Source organism: Megalops cyprinoides, chromosome 1 (genome assembly GCF_013368585.1).
Source record: "Megalops cyprinoides isolate fMegCyp1 chromosome 1, fMegCyp1.pri, whole genome shotgun sequence".
In the NCBI taxonomy this organism is placed as follows: domain Eukaryota; kingdom Metazoa; phylum Chordata; class Actinopteri; order Elopiformes; family Megalopidae; genus Megalops; species Megalops cyprinoides.
The window spans coordinates 58,545,887-58,562,619 of NC_050583.1; the positions used below are offsets into that span (position 1 = coordinate 58,545,887).

The 16,733-nt window shown below is 39.1% G+C and overlaps 1 protein-coding gene across 2 annotated transcripts; it reads left to right on the forward strand.

The window, feature by feature from the left end:
* Nucleotides 1-3,635: 3,635 nt before the first annotated feature.
* On the forward strand, nucleotides 3,636-15,966 carry anxa11b (annexin A11b). Of its 2 annotated transcripts, none has more exons than XM_036532840.1 (15): nucleotides 3,636-3,758; nucleotides 5,511-5,839; nucleotides 6,724-6,764; nucleotides 7,488-7,634; nucleotides 7,818-7,905; nucleotides 8,421-8,515; nucleotides 8,609-8,722; nucleotides 9,137-9,227; nucleotides 10,007-10,086; nucleotides 10,408-10,464; nucleotides 10,809-10,902; nucleotides 13,506-13,601; nucleotides 14,737-14,795; nucleotides 14,997-15,119; nucleotides 15,488-15,966. In XM_036532840.1, exons 2-15 carry the CDS (start codon nucleotides 5,533-5,535, stop codon nucleotides 15,545-15,547), a joined length of 1,452 nt encoding a protein of 483 aa, XP_036388733.1. In that variant the 5' UTR covers nucleotides 3,636-3,758; nucleotides 5,511-5,532; the 3' UTR covers nucleotides 15,548-15,966. The 2 variants fall into 2 exon arrangements, with proteins under 2 accessions (XP_036388733.1, XP_036388725.1); XM_036532832.1 differs by having other exon boundaries at nucleotides 3,637-3,758; nucleotides 5,523-5,839; nucleotides 15,488-15,965.
* Nucleotides 15,967-16,733: the final 767 nt, after the last annotated feature.

Consider the following 16,733-nt stretch of genomic DNA (forward strand, 5'->3'; position numbering starts at 1 on the left):
CATGCAGACACACAAGAGTGTTTCATGGGCATGTCACACAGAAAATACAGATGGTCATAAGACCTTCCTAAGGAGGTTAAGAAAGGTCATCAAACACATGAATATAAAATAAAGAATGAACAAAAATACAACTTTGGTGTTCACTTTAAAAGACAGATAGGATGTTTGTCTTTTGGCTTTATCTCCAAAGGAGAGAGGGCAGGAGTGAGACACAGGGTCAACCACAGTGCAGCATACCTGGAGTAGTTTTTGGGGGAAAGTGCCTTGCTCAAGGGTACACTGGCTGTCTGTCACAGTAGGGATATGAATCTACAACCCCCAGTTGCTAAGCAAGTACTTTAATCACTGCCATACCCTAAGCACTAATCACTGCCAGTAATGGAACCCTATTAAGATGGTTGTGAATTCAGTTCTACTAACACAGCAAAGTCCTGATCAATGTAGAGCCATAAAAATTATGACTTCATAATGTCTTTTATACAAAAGATGTGAGTGTGTGCGAAACATTGGTCTGTCTTATTAGTTGCCCTATATGCTGTAGTTGTACAAACAAGTCCTCAAACAGACCTTACTCTCAGCTGAGAACTACTGTCTCATTGTGGAACTGTACACATCCTGTCCCCGTACTGTTGCTATACTTACTGTATGCACTTTTGTACGTCGCTTTGGATAAAAGTGTCTGCTAAATAAATAAATGTAAATGTAAATGTAAATGTCTCTCAACCTGAAGTACTTAGGTTGTGATACGTGCAGGAGAATTTAACAGCTCTATAAACCTGTGCCAGTTGGTTCAGTCAGAACAGAAGAACCATCTCGGGTTTGGCCCTGTTGGTTGGATTGAAATTGTAGTACTGATGTCACACTTGAATTTTGGTGAATCTGCAGGGTTCCTCTTTTTCCTGATCATCAATCAAAGTATCTAGCATCCGCATTCCTCAAGTGAGGACTGTCCCTTTGAAGCTCCCTTTGGGATGGACAAGCTCTGATATCTGGCAGGTCATAAAAGATGGGAAGAGATTCTTTCTCTCTCTGAAGAGGAAAAAGTGGCAATGAGGCCTTTAGTAAATTGAAATGTATAACTTAATACCTAACATACTAACATACTAACATACTCTACACTGTGTATCGTACAAGCTAAGAAAACAGTGATATGTTGTTTAAAAATGATTATTTCAAATCTAATTGAACTGAGATGCTAAAATTGAAAGCAAGGGCATAAATGACCACTTTATGCACTGAAAAGTTGTCTTCACTGGTACCATGTGAATGAAAATTAAAGTGAGAAAAAAAGGTTAAGAAAAACTCATGACTCTACCTATGAAGAACTTAATTCCATAAGAAGTTCACTGTTTCTATCAAACTACCCAGATATTTCTTTCCACTTTTCATGCCTGGGTTGTTTGGAGTGGTAGCTGCTTACTTATGGATTAAAAATTGCTTTAGCATATATTTTCTTCTGCAAGTATTTTCTATATGGTGCTTTCACAGCTTTTAGACAGCACCTTGATTGCATCTTGCTTAATATCATAACCCTTATAATGACACACAAACATCTTGCCATTTACTGTCTGTTTCAGTGTTAAACTGAGCCTTAATTTTTTTGTCTTTTACATTATAAACTGCATAATCACAAAGTGGACCATTTTAAGGGATGTGGTTTGTTTTTTCTTCATTTTTTCCCAATGAATATACTGTACAGTAGTAGGGTACATGCTGTTCATTTATCCACTCATCTAATTTTCTTGATTGAGAAAAGTTAACAGAATTACAGAAACACTGTATGATCTAATGTAGGTTGCTATGCTGTTTGCTAATAATCAGTTATGACTCAAACATACTCAAACATACTATGCGACTATTGAAACCTGGAAAACTGAAAGTGAGAAATAAAATGATATGCCAAGCTGTGACAGTACTTAATACTAATAAAATGTTTACTTACAATATGCACTTTTCTCAATTTAACTGTAAAATGCATGAATATACATGATGAGCATACTGACGTTCGCTCTCCTGTGTGGCAGTGCCATTGAGCAATACTAAAACTGTTAAAATCACACCTCACATAATATCATATTTTAGTTTAGCGTGGAATAGGGGATATTAAAAAGGTTATCCTACATTTTAGCTTTTTTAAAGCTAATTTTGCAGTTCTATAAAAAATGATCTGTTCATTGATTTTAATTTTTTTATTATTTATTTATTTATTTTTTTTAATTTTAATTATTACCCACCAGGTGGTGTGGAAACCTACATTGGAGAATACTTCCTAGTGCAGCATGGAGAGCACACAAAATATGCATCTCATGCAACTTCCACTGTTTAACAGGATCTAAAATGCCAACTGTCAACTTCTGCCCTCCAGACAGCATTTCAGGTGTAGCTTCTGTGTTGGGCATTCATGCCTCTTTAGTCATGGGGTATACTGTAACAGGTGGATGAGCAATGTTTATACTTCATACGTCATATGTTGATAGCCATGATTTTCCTAGTGTGCATCAGGATGAACGTCATAACCAAACAGCATGAATCATTAAAATCTGAATACTTTTCATGACTTAGTACACAGAGTACACACTCATATGTCCATTAAATTGATATTGAACCCTGGTATGAGTGACTTTTTTCTGGAACATATTAAAGTAATACGTTGGGCAAAAAAAAAAGAAAATGCTTATACCGAGATTATTGATTTATAATACGAGATTTATGACCATTCCCTTAATGTAAAGTAAGGTAAATCTCATAAGGTGGTAGGCTATGCTCCGAAATCCAATTTGGTCCCACCTATCCCTTAAGTATCTACACAGGCGCACCGTCTGTTCCTGGGGATTTACAGCATAACGACGAAGAAAAAAAAAGGGTGCGACAGCGATCACGTGGTGGCTGCGCCTCTCTCAGTAAAGGTCTTAACCCTTTCCAAACTAGAGAACTTGAGAACTAGATTGAGATGTGATTTGAAAGCCAAATCGTTTGAAGTGTGGACAGAACGTGCGGCTCATCCTCATATGAGATGAAAGCAGGACTTGAAAATGACTGATCTCATTTGCATTGATTGCTGATTTAGTTTCAAAATGTTTTCATGTGCAGCACAGCGATATTTGGATTGAAACACTTTACATTACATCGAGGAAAAGTTGAAACTTGAATGTAATCATTACGTTTAGAATCAAAGTAAACTTTTCCCATATAATGTTTTTCTATTTTTTTTCCAGCGTTCATGTTAAACTGTGGATCCTTCCCATCCTTTAAGAAAATTACATTGCACTATTTGAACTGGGTGTGAACAGCTTTTGTACTGTGCCAGAGGTTACAGCAGCTACTCCAGTATATTTGCCCCAATTGATGTATTATTCCAGAAATAGCTAAAAGTATCTTATAAAATGTTATAGTAATATGGTTCTGAAAGAGTACACACGAAAATTGCATACACTTCCAGTGTATGCAATTTATTTGATTCCCGTTAGAGTCGTCCCTGTTAGCAGTAGTAGCGCAGTTTTTTTTTTTTTTTTTTTTTATGAACCCTTGTTTAATGTAGTAAATTTGTAACGTTGCCAAATCATGTTTGCAGCATGTACAGTACGTGATGTTTAGTTGACTCAAGTTTTCCTTCACTGGATGAGCATGTCCGCGCTGTGAAGTGGGTGTTTCATACATAATGGAACAATAAAGGAGACCCACCCACTTATGGTGAAATAGCAGTGCGTTCTTCCTGAATCTCTGTCTCTACCGGAGAAGCCTGGACAGCTACCACAAAAGTAAGTAGTGTAACTCCGTTTCGTTATTCATTGTGCTTATATCACATTTAGCGGACGTTTGTTTCCACAATGTGTAAAAACCCGTTGTTTTCCGGTGTTTTAAGAGAAGGCCTTAACGTATACATTAAAACTTAATTAGCTTTACTGCTTATCTGCATTTAGTCATCTGGCAGATGTCGCTTGAACGCGGTAGTGTATTTCACCTGTTTAGTAATGCACACAATTGCATAAGCATAACCGTTCACTCAGTGGTGTGCAGGCTTTTTTTTTTTTTATTCATTTCGGCCTTTAGTCTTTTTACGTCTTACGTAAGCGTTTGTAGGCTTACCAGCTGCCATTTTGTATTGAGTCGCGTTTGGATGCTGCTATTTCTTGTATCGTCGTGCCGCAATGCAGAAACGTTTTACTGCGCGGCACACCAGACTAGTTAATAGTATGGCAATATGGGTGATGCAAATAGACATTATCGTACAGTGTATTCATGTTAAATGTAAAAGTAAACATGCGCAACACGTGCTTGTAAGTGAATTCGGTCGGAAGTAATTTGAACAATGTTGTTTTATTAACCGAGTGTCACTCCCATATCCTGTGAGATTGTTCCCTTCATAATATTAGCCAGCAAGGCACTATAACAATGTCTGTGTGCACGTTCACCACGCATAAATAACTCAAATGTTTGTTATGAATCTAAATGCTTTGATATACGATGAGCTGTACCTTCAAGACGTAAAGAAATCGTCTTTATTGACTGTAACCGTAGGGTTAAGGTTTTGGTTACACTCGTGATTTAATTTACTGAAACAGAAACTATAGTTTACCAGTGTTTAAATGTAAGTTTAAGGTTTTAGTCTATATGGATACATACTAGAAACCAACCTGCATTCTCATACGAATATACACATTAACAGATAAACATGTTGGGATTGTAGAAAACTGCGTGAACCTACTTTTGTCATACAATACGTAACTACACACAAGACCGTCACTTTGAGATGGTGTTCCATCCGTAATACCAACATCTTAGTCATCTTAAGTTCACCCTGGTACTACATATGTTTTCCAGGATGTCCTGTCCGTAACCATAGTAATTGATTTCCATTTTTGCATTGTGGGTATGCAGCTGCGTAAAGTGGGTTGTGGTGAAAGTGTCCTTTGCAACTGCCTGGCGGCATTTTCCCCAAGGCACAGTATATTTCTGTTGTAGGGAAATAGCCAGGGAACTTGACAGTCAGTTTAAAACAATGTTAAATGATATTTGCATACAGTTTATCATGGGAGGTTTTATATTTTAAATTAAGGCATTGTCATTTTCTGTCATTTTTTATGCCAGGCCTGTGTTGACTGGGAATGTATCATCAAGAAATGTTCCAAAATGCTTTCAATGGAAGCAGTGGAAGAAAAAAAAAAGAATTTTGGGATTGTTTCATTTAGAAGTCATGCTACGGACATTTGTGTTTGGGTTTCCATGACAACGAACTTTCTTGGGCAGTATTCTGCTATTGTGCAATGCTGTCTTGCACTGATTGGAGATATCCCAAGAAAACCAAGAAATGTTTGAGAGTCAGTGGGTCATTTTCAAACTTTAATGACTTTCAGCTCTTTTGATAAGATATCATCTCTCTGTGATACACAGTGATGCTTTTCTTATGTCAACAAATTAGGGAGTGTAAATTATTGTAGCTCTCTGAAATGACAGTTTTTTGGCAATGAGGTAAATTTTAGTAATGTTGATAGCTGATTCAGTGTGTTAAGTTTTTGTTGCAGGTCCTCAAGAATGAGTTACCCTGGATATCCTCAGCAGCCAGGTGGTTATCCACCCCAAGCAGGAGGGTATCCACCCCAGTCAGGTGCCTATCCCCCACAACCTGGTGCCTACCCTCCTCAAGCTGGTGGCTACCCTCCACAACCTGGTGGCTATCCTCAGGCCGGTGGATACCCGCCCCAGGGTGGTGGATATCCCCCACAGGCCGGTGGTTACCCTCCCCAGGCAGGTGGTTACCCTCCCCAGGCAGGAGGCTACCCTCCCCAAGCAGGCGGGTATCCCCCCCAAGCTGGTGGCTACCCCTCCATGCCTCCTGCTGGTAAGTCATCAAGTGCTCCCTGGATGCTTATGCAACTTTTAAGGATGATAGATGCTCACTGCTGTTATTGGATTCCCCTAAAGTATTCTTCCTAAAGTATGCTTCCTTATAAGTACTTTTTTCTGGCTGTTTTTCCTTCAAATTAATTTGAGTCCTTCGATATCAATGTACTGTGCAATAGTATGTGTGAGTGCAAAAAGGCAAGGATAAGCTAACACTGAACAGTTGCATCCTTTCTGTTCCCCAGAAAGTGAGTTGGTGATAAAATGTCAGTGAATGCATTCCACAGTCAAAGCCCAGTCCCACAGGGAGAGGGCACCAGCATGTAGTCAGGCTCACAAAGAAAGACTCGTAAAGACCAATGAGGATTTAGAACTGGGGGATGTTGGAGATGACAGTGAGGGTTGGGGGTTACGTGTTTTTGTGTGCAGCTATTGCTTCTTTGTCATTACTACCGTGACGCTTGATTTTAGAAACACTACGATGCTTTATTCCACACTGGCTGTCTGTGTTTCAGCTTATTAGCAATGGTGACATTTTAGTAGTCCCATGTAGTTCATGTTTTATATGATGTGGATAACCAGTTTTTTTAAAGCAGAAAGTGCAATGATAAAGTGCAGCGTGAAATGTTATGCAAATTTACTAATTTCCCTTGCAGATAATTCATGGAACAGGTGACCTGGTTAAAATGGTAGCTTAATGTTTAATACTTTTTAATTTTAAAAAGTTGTATGAATTTGGTTTTATATGTAAAATGCTGTATTTAGTATTACTCACCAGGTAACATACAAATGGACTTTAACAAGGGTAGATACATTTGTTGACATGCGTCCAATATGGGTTTTTATAACTATACTATGTAAACATTTTGTTTTACTTTTTAGGGGGTAATGCTGGCTGGGGAGGTGGCCCTGGCTTTGGAATGGTAAATGTCACTGTCATACTATGTACATAGTACTAAAATAATTATCAGAGAATCCTTTTGACAACGTTTTCCTTTTGAACAGCTTCATTTAACTGTTCTCACTCCACCAGTTTAAATTGTTTGACAGCAAAAAAATCAGTGTCCATCACTCAGTAAAAAATGTCACTTGTTTGACCATCTGTTTTATTTTCATACCATCTCCTGAACTGGGTGCTCACTGTCATGACTGTGTAATTGTACATGTAGATTTTAATACAGAGTTGAAGGTGCAAATGTTATTTTCCATTTAGTTTGCTCATCATTGCATGTCTTAATTAATTATTCAGTGCTGTCTTCTAAGTATGAGGACATTCAGGCTGTATTTCTTCAACATCCATTTATGGATGGTTGAAGGTGACTATGCATAATGCCGATGGGTGTGTGGCAGCATTCATTGGGAGGGTGGCTTGCATAGGTTACATTTTTTACACATTATCCACTTATGCAGTTAGATATGTACAAGAGCTGTGTCCCACCAGGGAATTGAACCTGCTAACTCTGGGCACACCCAGCTCCTTAGGCACTACTCCACACTACTAATGTGTCATTTGTTGAAATACAACATCACAAGCTAAACACATTTCACCATCAGTAGGAAGCTAGCTGTTCGTAACCATCAGTGTTCACTCAGCCACAGTTAGGAGCAATGTCCCTTGCCAACAGTTGTATTGCATGTACCCCCAGCCAGGCGGAGGCATGCCTCAGGGGTATCCGGGTGGTCCCGCCCCTGGTCAGCCCATGCCGAATTACCCTGGAGCACCTGCACCCAGTCCGTCCATGCCAGCCTATGGAGGCGGTGCCCCAGCAGCTCCGGTGGCACCAGCTGTTAATGTGAGACAGCCTCTTTTTAATTCTTCTTTCTCTTCAAAGTGTTACCCTGTCTGACTTACATATTTTTTGCACTATCCTTGTAAACGATGTTTGTACAGCTCTTTATTTTGTCCTTAGTTTACTGCAAAAAAATAGTATGAATGATTGTAATGCTACATAAAGATTTGCAAATTTACTTCATAGAAAGGATACCGAGGTTCAATCAAGGACTTTCCAGGAGCAGACCCTCTGAGGGATGTGGAGGTTCTCAGAAAAGCAATGAAGGGCTTTGGTAAGCACTTTAATTCATTGTGATCTTAGACCAGTTGCTCTATTACTCCTCATTTTCTGTACTTACTCTACACTGTCATGAATATAATTCCATGTTGACCAAAACTAATTTGTCTGAATTTTTAGTACAGAAAATAATCCCCCAGCTTTTTAAAATAGTGTTTAGCGTAGGCTTAATCATATTTAATTTGTTATGCATATGTCGGTGTTCTAGTATCTTCTGGCAGAGTTTTATCATTTCCAGTTAGTGCAACACTTTTGCATACCAGTCCACTACATTGCCTAACATTACATGCATTTTTCAGAAGCTCAGCACGATAGAACAAGAGCAACAGTGTCAGACCATGAGTGTGAGCATAACACCATTCAAGCCCTACCGCAAGTTAACTTGTGCAATCTGACTAGGCAGCTGAAGGCCAGTACACAACAATACTAAAGAGGAAGGGAGCAATAGCTGTGTTTTTTGTATGTATTTAAAACTATGAGTACGCTTACACTTACAACGATCTCTGACAGGCACTGATGAACAGGCTATAATTGAGCTGCTTGGAAGTCGCACCAACAAGCAGCGTGTGCCAATGCTGGCCGCCTACAAAACAACATATGGGAAGGTGAGGTCAGGTGTTATGCTTTGCTTTCACGCGTTTAACACTGCTCACTGTTTAACAGTGATAACCCACTGTTTTTCTTTTCTTTTTAACCAGGATTTGATCTCCGATTTAAAGTCAGAACTTACAGGCAATTTTGAGAAGCTTGTTCTGGCCATGTTGAAGACACCAACGCAGTTTGATGCTCATGAACTCAGGGAGGCCATACAGGTAACAGAAATGTATTACAGTTATGGCTGTTTTTTTTGGGACTTGTTGGTTGCATTTTAATGTCTCCTGACTCATCTTGCTGTATAAATATTATTGAAATGGAGACGGAAAAATAAAATTTGATATATAGTAATTGCAGTTTACTCTAGATGTAGGCAGGCTGATTCATGCTGGTTGTGAATCAAGGGATTAAATGTAATTCAGGAAGGAAGTAAAGAAGTAAATGTCACTTTTAAATCCAAAATAAAACCCCTGGTTTTTAGGCATACCATCTAAATCATGATCGTCTTAGTGCCTTTGTGTGTCTAGGAGAAGCATTGGTGATGCCAGTCCCATTGCTATGGCATGAGAGGACAAAAGCAGAACTGTTTCAGGTAACGGTCTGATGAAAGAGCATGGATCTGTATCTGACAGGGAGCGGGTACGGACGAGGCGTGCCTGATCGAGATCCTGTCATCTCGCAACAATGCAGAGATCCGTGAGATCAATCAGATCTACAAAGCAGGTAAGCATCTAATGTGAACGGTTAGTACTTCACCAAGCCTCCACTCCAGGTGTAGGTTAAAAAAAAAACCTCAGGAAGTGTGTTTCAGTTCCTTCCTGTTGAAACTAACTATTTTAATAAAATGACTAAAAGTACTTTACACTGCATTTTCAGTTCCTCTGACTGTGACCCTTTATTGGCTCATTCAGGGTACTTGACACCTGTTATGCTGTACTTCACATTTCTTATGGGTGTTTGCCTTTAAAACAAGCAGATCACTTAAGGGCGGCAGTATAGCATAGTGGTTAAGGAGCAGGACTCGTAACTGAAAGGTTGCCGGTTCAATCCCCGCTGGGACACTGCTGCTGTACCCTTGGGCAAGGTACTTAACCCACAACTGCCTCAGTAAATATCCAGCTGTTTAAATGGATAACATTGTAAAGAACTGTAACCTATGTTAGTCGCTTTGGATAAAAGCGTCTGCCAAATGAATAAATGTGAATGTTAAACAAGTCTGGTAACCTTCCATCAGTTTTACAGCGTACATCTTCACAGTGCTGTCTCATCACTTACCAGATCATTTTGTTTTTGGTGTCATTGTAGATATGAATGGTTAAATATGTACATGAAGGAATTTCTGAAGGCTTGTAATCATAATCGTGTTAATCATTACTTAAAACTGACATACATAGATTTGTCTCTTTGGTCAGTCCTGATTATATATTTGTATCATTTTATGCATGTACATTTGTATTGCCTGTATAATCATTGTAAGGCGTTAAAAATAAATTCTCTTGCAGAGTATGGCAAGTCACTTGAGGACGCCATCATTAGTGACACATCGGGGCATTTTCGCAGACTTCTGGTCTCACTCTCACAGGTAAAATGCTTCTCATAATGTGCAGTGTTAGCGATAACCTGTTAGATGCAGTGTAATCCAGGCTTGCTCACATCGTTGTGATCTCACATGTTCCAGGTCAGTGGATTAGAGGTTAGGCAGCAGTGTAGGGCTGTGGTTGGCAAACTGCCTGCCGCAGTGTGTAGGCGTTCCATGAGCAAACTGTTATGTTGTCTTGTGTTTGTTTGCTAATAACTAGACATTTAAAAATATCATGATTTACATCATGTCATGAAAGTGACATTGTGCACTACATGGGGTGTAATGACTGATCCACATAATCTCATCTTGCTTGTTTTAAAGGGCAATCGAGATGAAAGGGAGACCGTGGACATTTCTCTGGCCAAGCAAGATGCTCAGGTACAGTGCAGGATGTGGTATTCGCTGTTAATATGAAGAGAACACATAATCGAATGTTGAAATCCAAGTGCTTGTGCGGGCCCGAAAGGGTGTGCCACTTGAATTGCAGTGTGACATTCAGAAATATTCATACAGAAAGTACATGGTTAATCTATAGAATGGCATAATGGTGTGTCATCTGCAATACATTGCTAGTAGGTGTAAACAGAAATTGCTAGACATCCCTGCTTAACCTTCTGGTTTTTCCCGTTTGTGCAATTCATTTCTCTCTCCACCCTTGCCGTAGTCTTTCTAGGAAAAGCTCATTGTTAACATTGCTGTTACGGGTGCGTTTGATTTATTAGAAACTCTACGCCGCGGGTGAGAACAAAGTGGGAACAGATGAGTCGCAGTTCAACGCCATCCTCTGTGCACGCAGCAAGCCTCACCTGAGAGCAGGTAATGGAAGCAACAGCTCAGCTGTCAAGTACATGAGACGACGGACGTGAGAACAGAATAAGATAACATCCACATGACAAGCGTAGACGCTGAAGGATAGTGTGGCGTCGCGGAAAGATCTAATCCAAAGGCAAATTTAGAGGCTGAGTTTGTTTATCAGAAAGAATTTTCCAATGGCAATCTACATTCAAGTTGCAATGCCACATGTGTGATGTAAGTGGATGTGTCTAGCATGTTGATGTGTTAACGTATTTTAAGTTGACCTGAAATGAAAATGTCTAGATAAGTCAATTTATGTGAAGTAGTACAGCAATGCACAGGTGAATATTTTAGAAGGTTCTACACCGCTGCTATCAATCTGTTGATTGAAAACCATTAATTATGTGAGTCTAGCAGGTGGTTTACTACAGCATTGTATTTATTGTTGTGTGACAGATAAGGTACGTGAATAATTATTTATTCTCACTAGCAGTGAATCTGTATAACCATCAGGGAGTTTAAGGGGATATAATATCCAGAAATTTGATATTGCAGTGAGGTACAGTAGCTGTGTCACTCAGTACGTGTACATGGACAACAAAATTCCGATCTTAACCTGATTAAGACAATACTCTGATTAAGAAACTACCATGTAAACAGCGATTTCTGATTACCTTAATCCGGTTAAGGTCATACTCAAAGTAAACACTAATCGAATTAAGACATGTGGAGTATTCCTATTTTAGTCGCATTATCGAGGACATGTACACACCTTACTCACACTATTAACGTCCTGTGGGAGTTTTTCACTGCATTTTGCGACAGGACACATACACACACACGGCAGTGGTCAACCGTTTGACGGCAAACGAGAGCATGGCCAGAGACGGTTTAGAAAGATCCGTAAGATCTTTGGCATGGCTTCAAGCAAGAAAGCACATTTTTGGTCCGAGCGCACATGAAGCTTCCGTAAAATTAAAAATAAAACACCCAAAATAGTGTATGGTACCATAACGAAGTGTATGTCGATAGCCTAGCCTACGTGAAATTCTGGAGGGAACATCGGACGGCGTGACGTGGGAACGTAATAGACATGCCATTTGTGGCCACAGTGCCATTAATGGATCTATGCTCTGTAACATGTAAAACGGGAACATGAAAGGAATATTCTAAAAGCAACTCATGTAAACACCTTAATCAGAATATTGTCTTAATCAGAATAAGGTCAATAGTTAGATTACTGCTGTCCATGTAAATGTAGTCACTGAGATGTCTGATGTAATTGGCATAGTGCAAGCAGTGCATGGTGAAAACATGTAATATTGAACAAATATATAAATCTATGTGTAGCTGTTTTACATTAAGATTAATTCATTTTGTTGCACACTCCTGTAATTTTGGTGAAAGGAGCATTGGTGATCTGAGAGGAAATTGGATTCTGTCACCTGATGTTGTCATTTGAAATTCTGTCTCAGGAAACTCCTGTTGAAAGACTTTACCACATTAATGCAAGTGTATGAGTCTTGCTAAAATTGGAGTGCAAATACAAAGAACATAATGAGAAACATTGTTTTACACATTTTGTAGTACTACGTATATTAAAATGTGTACTGCATGCTGTGGCCTAAGCAGTTTTACAACAGACAAGTGCTTCCTTGATGGCAGATAACCCTAGTCACAATGGGTCCCTTTAGCAGGATGTTACTGTTCCATCCTGAAGGGAAGTCAAAAGGACCCTTGGTGCTCTAATGGAATAGAATAAGGAAGTGACGAAGATTAGGGGAACAAATTTACTCTGACACAGGAAATTCAAGCTGTGGACTTCTCATTTGCTGTGTTTACATTGCACTTAACAGAAAAGAGATGTTGTGTCCCATCCCTAAACTACAATGTCAATATATGTTTTTTCACAATTGTGAAATTCAGAGAATCTAGTTCAGGCAGGGAACTCCATGGGTTGCCATGCTCTGGCAAACATAACCACTTTTAGCTGACTGCCTCCATTTCCAGTTTTCCAAAACTACCACATGATACATAGGGTGATGTATTTAAAATTATTCAAATACATTTAAATCACCCACAGCGCATTGAGTTTGTGCTGTTGGTGATTCCCACCTCCATTGCGGTCTTCACTTTTTGACTATGCCTAAGGGGGAGTGACACCTACCGTGTCCCAAGCCCGTAGTCCACTGTGCGACAAGCATTCCTATCTCTCGAATTGGAATACAAGGGAACACAGTACTGGCACAACAATTTGGTGAATTAATCTGATATCTCAGTTCATATTTAGGTAGCTGCAGCCACTCAACTCTATCTGCTTGATGTAGATGCTCCAGTCACTTGAATCTGACTTCTGATTAGCATTGCAAAAACATTTTTACCCAGCATACCAATTATTTGATGGTGTGCTTTAAATGGTAAAACAATACACGTGAGAACATTTTAGGTTCACCCCAAATTCAGATGCACTGAGAAAACGGGTTGGATACTCACCCACATCTGTTTCAAGCAATCCATGTCAGATTGTGTCCGTGTGCAAATGCAGAAGCCAGATACTATTTCACAGTGTCTGGCAATAATGCAGCCTTATAATGGCCTCATTTTTGTCTCATGTTGCTCTGCAGTTTTCCATGAATACCAACAGATGTGTGGCAGAGACATTGAGAAGAGCATCTGCAGAGAAATGTCTGGAGATGTGGAGACTGGCATGGTAGCTGTTGGTAAGTACTCTTCCAGACAAGATGTGACAAATGGCATGTTGCATTTCTCTTGCTGAAGAGTCTTTTAATCTTGACTTTCTTCTTCAGTAGAACATTTGTAGCATTCTCTTCAAAGTGCTTTTCACCCGAAGTCAGTTTAAATAAGACTACTTAAATTCACAAATTACACAGTGTGAGATGTCATTGGACAAAATGTATGTTGTAAATTGGCAAGGAAGTAACTGAACAGTGGAATCAAATGATGTACACCATGAAAAAACACTTGATTTAGAGAATGTTTAGACAAGAAAGACAAATATTCTACTTTTTTGTTGTAATGTTATTTTCTTGTATTTTCCCTTAAAAACGCTGTCAGGGTTCAGAGTAATGGTAATGTGTTTGTGTATTTTTGGATGCTGTTTTTGCTCTTTGGCATATTGAAAAGATACCTTGGTCCCTCAATCACTTTGTGACTCAAAGCATTGTGGTGTGGTTTACTGCCGTTTGCCGTGGTCACCATGCATGTCAGTCTTCCTCTTGTCTCTTCCTGTAAAGAATGTAGACGCACTTTGAGCGGGGGGAAGGGGGTGTAGTTTGTAGACACTCTCTCTGCATACTTTACATTCACCACTTATTAGTTTCAAAAGCCCAAGTTATAGCCAGTGGTTAAGTGTACATGGTAATTTTAGAATGTGCTTTCATTGCATGGAAATACTTGAAGATGTATCATTCATGTTTGTTGGAAGAACCATACTTCTGCAAACATATCACTTATACACAATACACACAGTTGTATCTCAGGTCTCTGAGAGTTTATGTAACTAACGTGAAAAATATATTTGGATTAACAGTTCGCAAACAATGAAATTCTGACACCCTGCCAATAGTTCAGTTGCCATGTGTGTCTACCAGATCCCAACAGATGTCATGTACCTTTTTACCAGGCTGTTCTCAGATCAGTGTCTGCTGAAATCTAGTGCCATAGTCCCTTACTGAATCCCAAAACCCATGTTCTCTACTGTGGATTGTCTGCAGTGTGTGGTCATTTTCACTCTTGTGTGAATATTTTCCTTTTTTACCCGCATTGGATGGAGCATGAAAGAATGATTGGTTCTACCTTGTCATCTTAAATCCTGTTTTATTCTGCCTTTTTAAGTGAAATGCATCAAGAACACACCTGCCTACTTTGCTGAGAGACTCCACAAGGCCATGCAGGTGAGGCCAGGCTGGCACGGCCTTGAGCCAATAGCAGTACAATGTGCTTTAAAGGCACTGTGATTTTAAACGACTTGACTTTACACCATAAAGGTCTTCACACTGTATCAGAATGGTCAATCTAGAATTCCTTTTTCTCAACCACTGGAAATGTAAAAGAAAATATAACCTGGATCTCCTAAACCTGCTGTGTGTCGACAGGGAGCCGGCACTAAAGACAGAACCCTGATCCGGATCATGGTGTCCCGCTCTGAAGTGGACATGCTGGACATACGACAGGAGTATGTGAAAAACTACGGGAAGTCGCTGTATACGCACATTTCTGTGAGTAATTTCCCCATTTCACATATTGCTTTGGAGTGAACTTGCTCCGATTCTTTCCTGAACATATGAATTATGCGCAGTAGCAGAACCTTTCCGACTGTCTCTTAGAGTTTGATTTAGTAGATGTATCATATCAATTTGCCATGATCATTTGCAGAAATGGGTACTTTTTAAATGATTATCTGTGCTTGCAATATATTGCTTGCAGTTTACTCAAAAATGTTAAATGCCCAATCTTCTGAGATAGCAAATTCTGCTTTAATTGCCCTCAGCCTCTTGCAGTACTGAAGTCAAAGTGAAGACCGTATAGGCTGTGTTGCATCATAAAGCAGCATGTAACTGGATTCACTGTTTTTTCCATGTGATAGGGTGACACCTCTGGCGATTACAAGAAGTTGCTGCTGAAACTGTGTGGTGGAAATGACTAGGGGAACATGATGTTCCTGGTTTCTGGAAGGTCTGGCATTCAGTATGCTTCAAGAAATATATCTGTGTACCTCAAAGTAGTGTGCACTTGTTAGTATTGCATGATGTTGTCTTTTAAGTTGCCATCAATGCAGTGTTTATGTTAAAATGTATACAACATACATATTATGCATTTCTGATTTGTATCCTGTAATGAGTAAAAATTGCAAGATTTGTGATATATATATATATATATCTAACATGTCTGTAGTGTTTGAAGTCATATGTTGAGTATGTGTCTAAAAACAATCTCTAATACATATGTTTGTTGTGAAAACTTTGTCCTCCGCCTGTACTGAAGGAAATATCATTTTCATACTAACACACAGTATAAATATATACATATATATCTGTAAAAGCTCTGACTGCCAAATTGTTGCTTTTTCTATTAACAAATAACACTTAATGACTATACTTGTGAACCTATGCAATTTTGATTAAATATAAAAAATTTTAGATCACTTTATTTTAACAATCTTAGCTTTAATGCAAGCTTAATTCATTCAGGCAAAATTTTTTTACTGTAAATCTTTGGTAAATGGAGTTATTTCCCCCTTTGAAAATAAAAAAGTCCAGACATTTCTTCCATAAATAGTGTGAATTTGTCTATTATTTTAACCATATCTCAAAGTATGGTTTTACACATATCTCAAACACCACCCATGTCCAAAATGCTTTCCTTGACATCAGCCTAATGCTCCAATTGTGTTTCATTATGAATCTTTATTATTAATTTGGCCTTGGCCAAACACAGCCTTTTAACCCATGTACAAAAATCAAGAGCACCTGGAAACGAACAGTGATGAAAGATCCAACAGGAGTGTCCTCTTAATGCTTTGATCCAGACTCAAGTGACCCACACTGCTTCACTCTCTATCAAAATGGTTTACACTCACAGGCTTCTTTCCAAGCTGTACCAAGAACCAGGTAAGAGATGTTACATGTGCAGGTCTTTTCACAAAGGTGACACTGTGAATTTGATAGCATCTTCTCATGCGTATGGGGGTACATCTCCGGGTGATTCAGAAAGCCCAATCAATATAACTTATAGCTTAGAAATTGTCGTTGCACAGTGACATCATCTTTGCTCACATTGAATGAGGAAACATAAATGGAGTCAACACATGCAAGTGGGTGCCACCTAGTGGG